This window comes from Notolepis coatsorum, assembly GCF_963971535.1.
Source record: "Notolepis coatsorum genome assembly, chromosome: 4".
Classification (NCBI taxonomy): Eukaryota; Metazoa; Chordata; class Actinopteri; order Aulopiformes; family Paralepididae; genus Notolepis; species Notolepis coatsorum.
This window is the reverse complement of record NC_140168.1, coordinates 56,993,907-57,006,525: the sequence shown is the minus strand read 5'-3', so window position 1 is coordinate 57,006,525 and position 12,619 is coordinate 56,993,907. Positions and strand designations below refer to the sequence as shown.

Sequence of the window (12,619 nt, the reverse complement as noted above, 5' to 3'; positions counted from 1 at the left end):
CACCACTAAATACTCATAGTAGGAGATGAGCCATGAAGTTTATTTATGTCTATAAATGCTGTGTAGTATGGATGCCTACTGTACATGAGTAGGGTGAGTAACCTACATGCCATTACTGCTTTTTATCTATTGACTCATTATAGCTACTTTATTATCTTGCAATAACTAAGTAATAAGTAGCTGAATGCTAAAAAACAGGGAACAAATTGAGCTTTAGATTTAAAAAACTATACCAGCCAGAGAGATTTTTTACTGGCCAAAAATTATAAATAGCTGTTTTTAGTATATCTCCATGAATTATTATATGTATTGTGTGTTATCTCTCCGCTCCACGCTATGGTAGTGCTTGTGCCAGCACAGGAGATACGATTCAAATGTTTTTTTATATATATATATATATATATATATATATATATATATATATATATATATATATATATATAGGCTATAGATATTTAAATCAATATCTTCCTTTTGAATAAAATAGGCTCAGGAATCAGGATCGTTAAAGCTAATTAGCCTAATCCATGTAAATAAAAAAATAAAAAAGTAGCCTATAGTAAATGTATACACACAGGCACGTGCCCCCCCCCCCCCCTCCTTCCATTAACTCACTGGACTTTCACTGAAATATTTATATTTATTAATTTATTTGCACTAGCACTAAATGCACTTGGGACAATGATGGTATGTTATATATTGAGGACATTGGGACATTGATACTTTATTACTATATTACTATTATTATTGACATTATTATTTTGCACATGCTATATCTTATGTTTGTATGCCAGTGGTGATGTTCCTAACAAATGTTCGTTGTACCAACAATGACAAATAAAGATCTATTCTATTCTATAGAGCCCAAGGGGTGCTTGAGCACCTGCCTTTTTGAGCCTCATAAAAAAGAGCCCTTTTTGAAGAAAAAAAATATATATATTATTATAATTTTTTTTTTTACCGTTAAGCATATAGAATGCCCTTCCGACTGAATAATGTCAGGATAGAATAAAAATATTAGGTAAAGAGAGAGAGAGATGCCCCGTATTCCATTGCAGTTTGCACGGCCTCCTCAGCGTGCCTCTCCGCGGACCTATATATTTTATGCATAGCGTGGGTGGTGATGATGATGATGATAGAAACCGCTGTGGCGCATACAGTTGAATGCTGGTATTACACTCACTGAGGGACACGAAGAAGTCAAGTCCAATGGGATTTGGGAATCTCAAATACAAATCGGGATTGGAATAAAAAATGCATTTATATTAAACAATACAGAATATACAGCACTTCTTGGGGTCTGTAGGGTAAGCACTTATTCCCTCCCCCCTGAACATTTATGGAGATGTATGGGCCTTTTAAGTCAGTGATAAAAGTGTCTTTCAAGGATAAGTGAGGTCCTGCACTGATTATTATAGTTCAATATTCAATATTTGATCACCAAAACCCCCCAAAAATCATAAGGGGGCCCCCCGCCCGAAAAGGGCCCTTAAAAATCGGGCTTGCGCGCTGTGCGCGCTCGGTTAAAACACACAAAAGGATATAGTGCCCTTTTCAGCCTTTGTGCACCTGTCCCTCTAAAGTCCTGTGCACGTCCCTGCACACACACACACACAAGATAATAGATTATAGCAGACTTAATGATTTTACAATATTTTTGCTAATGAAGTGAAATATTTATTATCATCCACTATCCAGTTCGTTTTTATAGTGTAACTTTTGGCTACTTCATTGATCATCATCATTGAATGTACAGAGAGAAAGAGAGAGGGAGGGAGGGAGAGAGACGGGCTCAGCCCCACCCCCCCCCCTTTCCTCACTATTGGAACTCCACGAAACTAATTTCTCCTGTGTCTCTGAGCTATTTAGCTTAGTTAGCATTAGCAGCTAACGTTAGTTAAGGTTTATACCTTGAAGTGGGCATACAGGAATGGCGAGTATGTAAAGCATGTTAAAGGGGAACTATCTTATAAATGGCCTTTTTGAGTGTTTAGCATTGTTTCCTAGCTATGTGAACTTATATTAATATGATCTATGTCTCTAATTCTCATATTGGCGCATTCTTCCAATTCTCCTCTCACAATATTCACCCTCACTGAACTGAGTCATCTGAAAATGTGATGATTTGTGATGTCAGAGAGACACCGCTGCATGATAATGGCGAGGTACATGATGAGCTGCACACAGTGGTTGGAGCCCAGGCTCAAAACGGCTTAAGATCTTGAGGTAGAAAAATGCTGTTTTTGAGGACTTGATTAGAAATACAAAACAATGAATAAAAAAATTAAAAATATTACAGAGGTGTTCCATAGACTCACAGGAATTGTGTAAAAGTGCCCAAATAGTGAAAGAAATAGTAAAATAGTTCCCCTTTAAGACGCATTTATTGGACCCGTTGCTTGCGGAGTGTACATAGAAACAGCGCGACTCGCAAGAGGAGTTATCACAGGCTGTGGAACGCAGGGCTGAAGAGCTTCTAAAATGTTTAGTGCGGCCTTGAGTGCGGATTGGCATTTGATACCTGTTATACATGAGACGTTTGAAATCCTGGAACATCAGGTCCTTGTTCTTGTCCAAAAAGCCCTCAATGGAATATCTGAAATAGGCAGACAAAAGAAGACAGAAAGTGAGTGTCTACGTGAGTGAAACGGGCTCATGGTTTGAATGGAAGGGAGACTTCTGGAAAGCACTCTGTTTAAAGGAACACGCCAACATTATGGGAAATCTTACCATCTGCTTACCGGCAAGAATCTGTGATGCGTTTCAGTTCACGTCATATCATTATGTTTTTTTTTATGTATTTATTTACATTTTGGAGCGCTCATATTTGTAATTTGAGATGACTGCAGGTACGATAAGAGAAAAGCCTTTTATTGTTGGTGAGCCTGTGGTCTGTTGTTGTTAAAGGGGCATGCCAACATTATGGGAAATGCGCTTACAAGTTTCAAGTTTGTTTATTAAATATCACAATAAAATACACATACTTTACGGTGAAATGCTTGGTTCTGTATGAGCCCCTGAGAGTGTGCTTCATACAGTAAAAGAAAGTAGGTAAGAAAGTAAGTAAAAAAAATAAAAAAGTAAGTAAAGAGGAATATACAATATACATATATACAATATACAGTACAATATACAATCTAAAGTAGTCAAAATTAGTAAACAGTGAGGTACAATGCAGAAAAACTTGAGGTACAAAACATTGAGGTAAGGTGCGATTGCAAATGAGGTATGAATGTAGTGCAAATCTCTTTAATAATAGATAAATATAATGTGGTGTTAACGTGTCTAAAGTGAGTGTTAAGGCGTTTGTTTAAAAGTGAGTGTGTGCATGTGGATGTGTGTGCAATGAGTGTAGAATGATGATGGATTGTTACATGGAGTCATTGAGCATCCGGATGGCCTGGGGATAGAAGCTCCTTCTGAGTCTCTCTGTACTGGCCATGAGACTCCGGTAGCGCTTGCCTGACCGCAACAGTTCAAAGAGGCAGTTGTTTGGGTGACTAGAGTCTTTGGTTATTCTCTTAGCCATGGCCCTGCAACACTTGTTGTAAATGTTCTGGAGAGTGGGAAGCCCACCTCCAATTGTGCGTTCGGCTGAACGTGCCACTCTCTGTAGTCTGTTGCGGTCGTGTGCTGTGCGGTGCTATTCCCAAAACAGGAGGTGATATTGCCAGTCAGGATGCTCTCTATTGTGCATGTAGTTCTTAAGGATCTTCTGACTCACTTTGAACTTCCTTAGGCACCTAAGGAAGTAGAGGCGTTGCCATGCCTTCTTCACTACACTGTCAATGTGTGTGGTCCATGTCAAGTCCTTGGATATGTGGACTCCGAGATACTTAAAACTGTTCACTCGACCGGTGCCCCGTTGATGCTGACATTGCTGAGGGGGCTGTAGTCCCTGGCCCCCGACCTCCTAAAGTCCACAATCATCTCTTTCGTTTTGCTGACGTTCAGGGAGAGGCTGTTCTCCCGGCACCACTTCTTACCGTCTTCAGACAAGAAAATAGATACCCAATTTCCTCTCTCTGTGAGTTCATTAGAAAGCTATCGGGCTGCAAGGTAACTTAGCATATTGGTTCTCAAAAAGGACCCCCAATTGACACGTAATAGTTCATGGACCCCCATTTGATTTGTCTCAGAGACCCCTATCTGAGAAGATCATTGTTTTTAGATGTGATTCGGTCCAGAATTCCATGGTCTATAGTGTATGTAGGTGGGGAGATAACAGTGGAGACAGTGAAACATATGATCAGAATAGTCCTTCTTGTATTCTATCTGTGGAGGAAATTAGCCGGAGCAAGGATATACTCAGTCAAATAGACTTATCACAGATGTATTAACTCAAACCAGAGTATCGAAATACTAATTAGTCAAGAGTTATGCTGGATGACTCCATGAAGATACAGGCCTCCTATCCTCAATATAGCTCTTGATAACCAGTGAACATATTTTATACACATGGTAGAAGGGGCGGGGTCCGGTGCTGTAGGTACATACACCATGAGGTGTGAATGAATGAATGAATGAAAACTTTATTTAACAGATTGCAGAATGGGTACAATACAGTACGGCTCAATACACACAATTGTTAAGGGGATGCAAACCAGAGAAAGACGTTTGTCTTGTTTACATCAGGGTCCCCCATTTTCAATTCATATTGACATTTATGACATACTCAACATACATGACATTTATGGCATAGGGACATACAGGTATTTAGTACTGATACATTTGCTAATGATTGAACTGATCATTAATCACACCTCAGGCTCTGCCAAGAGAGGTCTGGAGAAATGTACAGTATAATAAGTCACTATATAGTGGTAATATATATATATATTTATAATATATTATACTGTAATATAATATATAGCTATATAGTAAGTTATTACACTGTGAATTTCTCCAGACCTCTCTTTGGCAGAGCCTGAGGTGTGGCCAGCAATAGCAGCGCCTCCCCTCTTCTCACTCGACTCCAACCCACACATAATCAGAACCAAACAAGCAAAGAGCAATACCAAAGTGAGGCTCTTTTCCCTAGAGGTCGCTGTTTGGGAGCATTACAGCTTCTACCTTTAACGTGGATTCATATGGATTATCATTTACAAGACACGGTTGGATTTTCACTAGGGATGTCCGATATTATCGGCCGACCGATATTATCGGCCGATATCGGCAGTAAAATGTGATATCGGAAAATATCGTTTTTTTTTACCTTTATTTAACCTTTATTTACCCAGGCAAGCAAGTAAGAACCAATTCTTATTTTATTTATTGTCAAAAGTATGCATGTTGGTTTAATTCAACAACAAGAGATATGTAATGTTAATTTTTACTTTTTTAATTATCATATTTTGCACAGATAATGCTTACATTTAGAAAGCCTTTTGAATGCATCCAGTGAAATTATTAGTTACCTGAAATTATTCCGTTTTTTTGGGGGGAAACCCTGCATATATCGGTATCGGTTGATATCGGTATCGGTATCGGTATCGAAATTAAGAGTTGGACAATATCGGAATATCGGTATCGGTAAAAAAGCCAATATCGAGCATCCCTAATTTTCACATTCATATTAATGCATCAAGATGCATCCAGTCCTCCTCTCCTCACACCCCTACTTCCTATCAGTCATAACCTTAGCTCCACCTCCCTCCCTGACTCACACACACACAAACACTTCTCATTCAAATGAGTCACAGGAAGAGGCTTAGTTGTGTAAACGGTCATGTCGCTTAGTCGATTAACAAAATCAGGCACACGGACCAATTCCTCCCCGCACTCACAGGGAAACGAGAAGAAAGTTGACAAACTGACGGAGTGCATCGAAGCAGACTGTCAGAGTTCCCTTTCATACGACGGGGAGCACAGCACAGCCTTTGTTAGAGGCACCAGTGGGATCAAACGCTCTGTGGGACATTATTTATATTTAACCATAGTTTACAGTTATATAAACCCAGTGGTGCAGTCGTAATATGGGAACTGGTAACACGCCACGCCACGTGCATGCGCACAGAACTGATTTATACACACACACACACGCACGCACATGTGATCTGGTAACACTGCGTGTAACCGCGTGTGACCACGACTGCACCACTGTATAAACCACTGGGATATTTGGGGTATAATTAAATACGCAGTCTTTTCCTGCTTTTGGTCCAATTACTTTCATACTTTAAACAAACCACTCCAGGGTTCACTTGGAAGCGGACTGAGACCACCTCAGCGCCACCCCATGGCTTTGTTTAGAAAGTGTGGCTCGATTGTCACCCCGCAATGTGAAACATAACCTAACCCAAAAAGAACTGAGACAAAGGTAACAATTTATTTAGATTTGGATCATTGAAAACAAACAAGTGCCCTGAGATCGAGATAGAGAAGGACACGTAGCGTAGTCTATAGCGAGAGAGAGAGAAAGAGATTGAGAAGAGGGCGAGAAGGAGAGAGAAGAGGGCTAGACAGAGAGAGACAGAGAGAGAGAATGAGAGATGAGAGGGGACATAATAACAGGACAGCGTTCGTGTCCAAGGACAAGCGCAGCAGCGTAGAGTAGAGGACAGACAGCAGAGGACAGAGTGAGGCAGCAGCGTAGGACAGACAGCAGAGGACAGACAGCAGAGGACATACAGCAGAGGACAGACAGCAGAGGACACAGCGTAGGACAGACAGCAGAGGACAGAGTGAGGCAGCAGCAGAGGACAGACAGCAGAGGACAGACAGCAGAGGACATACAGCAGAGGACAGACAGCAGATGACAGACAGCAGAGGACATACAGCAGAGGACAGAGTGAGGCAGCAGCAGAGGACAGACAGCAGAGGACAGAGTGAGGCAGCAGCAGAGGACAGACAGCAGATGACAGACAGCAGAGGACATACAGCAGAGGACAGAGTGAGGCAGCAGCGTAGGACAGACAGCAGAGGACAGAGTGAGGCAGCAGCAGAGGACAGACAGCAGAGGACAGAGTGAGGCAGCAGCAGAGGACAGACAGCAGAGGACAGAGTGAGGCAGCAGCAGAGGACAGACAGCAGAGGACAGAATGAGGCAGCAGCGTAGGACAGACAGCAGAGGACAGAGTGAGGCAGCAGCAGAGGACAGACAGCAGAGGACAGAGTGAGGCAGCAGCGTAGGACAGACAGCAGAGGACAGAGTGAGGCAGCAGCAGAGGACAGACAGCAGAGGACAGAGTGAGGCAGCAGCAGAGGACAGACAGCAGAGGACATACAGCAGAGGACAGAGTGAGGCAGCAGCAGAGGACAGACAGCAGAGGACAGAGTGAGGCAGCAGCAGAGGACAGACAGCAGAGGACAGAGTGAGGCAGCAGCGTAGGACAGACAGCAGAGGACAGAGTGAGGCAGCAGCAGAGGACAGACAGCAGAGGACAGAGTGAGGCAGCAGTGTAGGACAGACAGCAGATGACAGAGTGAGGCAGCAGCAGAGGACAGACAGCAGAGGACAGAGTGAGGCAGCAGCAGAGGACAGACAGCAGAGGACAGAGTGAGGCAGCAGCGTAGGACAGACAGCAGAGGACAGACAGCAGAGGACATACAGCAGAGGACAGAGTGAGGCAGCAGCAGAGGACAGACAGCAGAGGACAGAGTGAGGCAGCAGTGTAGGACAGACAGCAGATGACAGAGTGAGGCAGCAGCAGAGGACAGACAGCAGAGGACAGAGTGAGGCAGCAGTGTAGGACAGACAGCAGAGGACAGAGTGAGGCAGCAGCAGAGGACAGACAGCAGAGGACAGACAGCAGAGGACAGAGTGAGGCAGCAGCGTAGGACAGACAGCAGAGGACAGACATCAGAGGATAGACAGCAGAGGACAGACAGCAGAGGACAGACAGCGTAGAACAGACAGCAGAGGACAGAGTGAGGCAGCAGCTCTCCGGAGATCGCCCAATGATGTAGAGGAAGGTGTATTTAAGTACCGTAGGAAGAGGAAGCATGGTGTGAGGCCAGAGATGCACTGTGTTAGGTGGACGGTTAATAACATGGGTAGCTAACCCGAGTTAGTTATCGAGAGAGAGAGAGAGAGAGAGAGACAGAGAGAGAGAGATAGAGACAGTGAGATGGGGCGGTGTTAGCAAGTGAAAGTCGTAGGGCAGGGTAATGCGATATATATCTTTTGACAGAGTGTATAAAGCACTATGCTGTTCAAAGCGCTGTATTTGCAGGTTGAAATACTGTGGGGAATTAAAAACCGAGGACGGCTAGGAGAACCAGGTGAGGACTGCAGTATGGGCGGAGGAGGAGGAGGAAGAGAGAGAGGAAACGAGAGAGAGGGGGAGGAGGAGGAGGAGGAGGAGGAGGAGGAGGAGGAGGAGGAGGAGGAGGAGGAGGAGGAGGAGGAGGAGGAGGAGAGAGAGAGTGAGTGAGAAAAGGAAGGAAGAGGGAGTGAAGTAGGTCAAGCGTGTGGTGGTTGGTTGGTGTTGGGGGGGGGGGCTGGGACATGGGTATATTTAGCCAGAGTACGGATGAAATAGGATAAAATTGGATAGGACAGGGCAGGTCGAGGTAGGATTGAGGACAGGACTGGGACGATGGAGGGTACTGTCAGAAGGCAAGGGCCCTTACAGAGTGTATGTGTGTGTGTGGGGGACGCCCGGGGGACGGCGGTGACAGGAGACACACACAAAGTGACAGTCAGGGGACAGCCATCCCTGTCATACCAGCGCAAGCCATAATCCAGCACACACTGACCTGAAAAAGGTACTCGGGAGGGAGGGGCCCTTGGGGCTGATGGGATGTGGGAGGGAGGGGACACATTTGTACGTGAGACCTATCTTGGGGATCTTCGAGATGATTACGGAAGTAAAGGTTGCGTGATTTCCTGGCTGGTTGAGTGCGTGTCCTCCGTCGCATTAGCCTGGATCTCCCGGCAACACAGAGGCCGTCTCCCCCAGTAAAGCCTGCTCCAGTTCCCCCTCTTGATTACTGCTGCTGCTGCTGCTACCGACTTACATTGTTCAGAGCCAAAATAATCACATCAGCTCCCTCCCTCGCCGCCCTGGTGCCGCCTCTCGCTCCCTTGACTTTATAATGTCCTCCTCTCTCTTCATCGAGGGGCAGCGCAGGGGGGGTGACTGGGATAATAATAATAATAATAATAATAATAATAATAATAATAATAATAATAATAATAATAATAATAATAATAATAATAATAATAATAATAATAATAATAATAATAATAATAATAATAAACTTTTTTTGTAATATAGCACCTTTCATCCAAGAATTGCAGCTCAAAGTGCTTCACAGCAGCAAAGAAGACAAAATGTAGACGTATAAAAACCACATTAGGCTCCAACATCCCAACAGGCCACCTTGTTTATGGTTTGATTCTATGGCAGTTTTGAAATAGACAATAATAAAAAGAATAAAATAGAATAGACAGAGTACAATAGTGTAATAGTGTGTAGTGCAATAAAATAGTTAGTCAAATAAAGAATGTGGGAGGGGACACAAAAATACAGTGCAGTCTAATTTGTACGTGAGACCTATCTTGGGGACTTCAAGATGAAAGGTTATCAAACCAAAGCAGCAAGGGGCAACTGTCATGGCGTCATCTGTCCACTGCACTCCTTAAATCCCCCCCCCCCCACACCCAGTCCTTCATGCCAGCAGCCATCAGCCTCCACAATATTTATTGCCTATATTTATTGTAACACACGATGATGGATAGAGCATACAGACCCTCATCTTCACCTTACACTGTTTATTTTTATCATATTTTATATTCAGATTTAATTGTATTGCCTATATTTATGTCTTTCTTCTATTACCATGCCCATACCTGTAGCTTCCCTCCCCCGTGCTGCTATCCCAAGGGGATCAATGAAGGAATATCTTATCTTAATAGCAACAGAGGTGGAGGACACAGTGAAGGGGCGAGCGACTCACGTGACGTCTCCGGCGTAGTGGCGGATGCGGAAGTGTTTCTGGAATTCCATGGTCTTGTCGGTGGGAGTGAGCTACGATTGAGACACAACATTGTTGCAGGGTTGAATGGCAAAGGAGACCGACTGAGTGAGCATGTGATGTCATTGGGGATATTGAATCATTTTGTTGTGTTAATTACAGCTCAATTAAATGATACGGTAACAGTCCCAGTACAGTCCGTATTTTATCTACATCATTTCATGGAGCTGTAATTAACACAACACAAGCATTCAATGTCCCCAATGACATCACTAGTGGCCACATTCAAACTCATTTACCTTTAAAGAGAAAAGTCTATATAGATATACATAGATACATTACATATGCTCTAAAATTAAGTGAATGAAATAATGAGTGCCACTTTGGAGGTAAAACACTGGGGAACTACTGCTCTCTATTGGCTGTCTAATGGTACTGCATTCATATTACAGTACCACATTACACAATAGCAGCAATTGAAAATAAGATGCTTACGTGAAGCATTATTTTCTTTGTAAAACAGCATTAATACCAGTACTGCTATGATGTCCGAATGTCCCCAAGGGGATCAATAAAGGAATATCTTATCTTATCTTGTGCTGCTATGACACTTGAATTTCCCCCAAGGGGATCAATAAAGGAACACTCGACTTGACGTGACTTGACTTGACTATTACATTGGACTGATACCAGGCTAAAACAGGCTATTGGCATCAGAGAAGTTCCCCAATACTAAGATCTGATAGCAAGAAGGTGTTCTGACCTTGCGGGAGGTGTAGTGGGGGTGCTGTGCCAGCCGGGTGTTCATGCTCTCCAGGCAGACGGTGTCGGTCACTCTGCCCACACCAAGACACGCCTCGTCCAGGATGGAGATGACGCCTTTGTGGGGCTGGTCCACCAGGTCCACAATGATCTGGTTGTTGAAGTAGTCGATCTGGCAGAGGAAGAGTGACAGGGGTGTGACTGGTTGTGGTTGATGAAGATTGATTGATTTATGCATGTATTTGTGTGTGTAATAGATAGATAGATACATAGATACAGTGTGTGTGTGTGTGTGTGTGTGTGTGTGTGTGTGTGTGTGTGTGTGTGTGTGTGTGTGTGTGTGTGTGTGTGTGTGTGTGTGTGTGTGTGTGTGTGTGTGTGTGTGTGTGTGTGTGTGTGTGTGTGTGTGTGTGAGAGAGAGAGAGAGAGAAATAGAGAGAAACAGTGTGTGACTGTATGTGTGTGTGTATGCGTGTGTGAGAGAGAGAGAGAGAGAGAGAGAGAGAGAGAGAGAGAGAGAGAGAGAGAGAGAGAGATTGCGTATGTATGTGTGTGTGTGTGTGTGTGTGTGTGTGTGTGTGTGTGTGTGTGTGTGTGTGTGTGTGTGTGTGTGTGTGTGTGTGTGTGTGTGTGTGTGTGTGTGTGTGTGTGTGTGTGAGTGAGAGATTGTGTATGTGTATGTGTACTCTTCAGATGGTACAAAATTCAGCTGCCCGCCTCCTCACAAACACCCGGTCCCGTGACCACATCACTCCTGTCCTCCAGTCTCTCCACTGGCTCCAGATCAAGGAACACATTAACTTCAAAATACTACTCCTCACCTTCAAAGCCCTCCATAGCTTGCCCCCCCCCCCCCCCCCCCCTACCTGACTGACCTCCTTCTCCCTTACCGCCCCACCCGTTCCCTCCGGTCCTCTTCCACTGCTTCCCTCACTGTCTCGTCATCCAAACTTAAAGGTTTTGGTGATCGGGCCTTCTCACGTGCTGCACCCCGACTCTGGAACACCCTCCCTCAGACCATGAGACTCTCCCTCACTCTCCACCTTCAAATCCCGTCTCAAAACCCACCTGTTCTCCCTAGCATTTAACCTTCCCTACCCATAACCTCCCTCCTCCAACCTGTTCGTTACTGTGGCTCTATGTTCCTGTGTATTTCACATTGTTCCCTGTTTCCCCTGTGGTTCTATGTTTCTTTGTTTTTTTTTCTCTCTCTGCCTACTGTCAGCGACTTCGGGTTACTGAGAAGCGCTCTATAAATTAAATGAATTATTTATTATTATTATTATTATTATTATTATTATTATTATTATTATTATTATTATTATTATTATTATTATTATTATTATTATTATTATTATTATTATTATTATTAGTGTGTGTGTGTGTGTGAGAGAGAGAGATTGTGTATGTGTGTGAGGAGAGAGAGAGAGAAAGAGATTGTGTATGTGTGTGTGTGTGTGTGTGTGTGTGTGTGTGTGTGTGTGTGTGTGTGTGTGTGTGTGTGTGTGTGTGTGTGTGTGTGTGTGTGTGTGTGTGTGTGTGTGTGTGTGTGTGTGTGTGAGAGACAGAAAGAGAAAGAAAGAGAGATTGTGTGCGTGTGTGCGTGTGCGTGTGCGTGCGTGCGTGCGTGCGCGTGTGTGTGTGTGTGTGTGTGTGTGTGTGTGTGTGTGTGTGTGTGTGTGTGTGTGTGTGTGTGTGTTCTCACATGTGTCCAGGTAATTCCTTCTCTCTGGTATTCATCTTGCTCCTGGCGAAGGATCAGCTCTATAAAGAGCTGCTGGAGCTTCTCATTGCAGTAGTTGATGCAGAACTGTTCAAAACTGACCCAGAAACAGAAGAACACAAGTCACAGCTTCAATGACTGACCTCCATCGGTTTAATTGTTCATATATACTACATGGCAAGTGCCAACCTGTAATTGGGGCTGAGCAATATG

At 43.8% G+C, this 12,619-nt stretch overlaps 1 protein-coding gene across 1 annotated transcript in view; it reads right to left on the bottom strand.

Annotated features, from left to right (window-relative positions):
- myo1g (myosin IG) overlaps positions 1 to 12,619 on the bottom strand; it is a 106,048-nt gene that overhangs the window by 76,850 nt on the left and 16,579 nt on the right. The window contains 4 exon segments of the mRNA XM_084313662.1: positions 2,522 to 2,596; positions 9,904 to 9,974; positions 10,685 to 10,855; positions 12,389 to 12,503. Coding sequence (XP_084169788.1) covers positions 2,522 to 2,596; positions 9,904 to 9,974; positions 10,685 to 10,855; positions 12,389 to 12,503 — 432 coding nt within the window.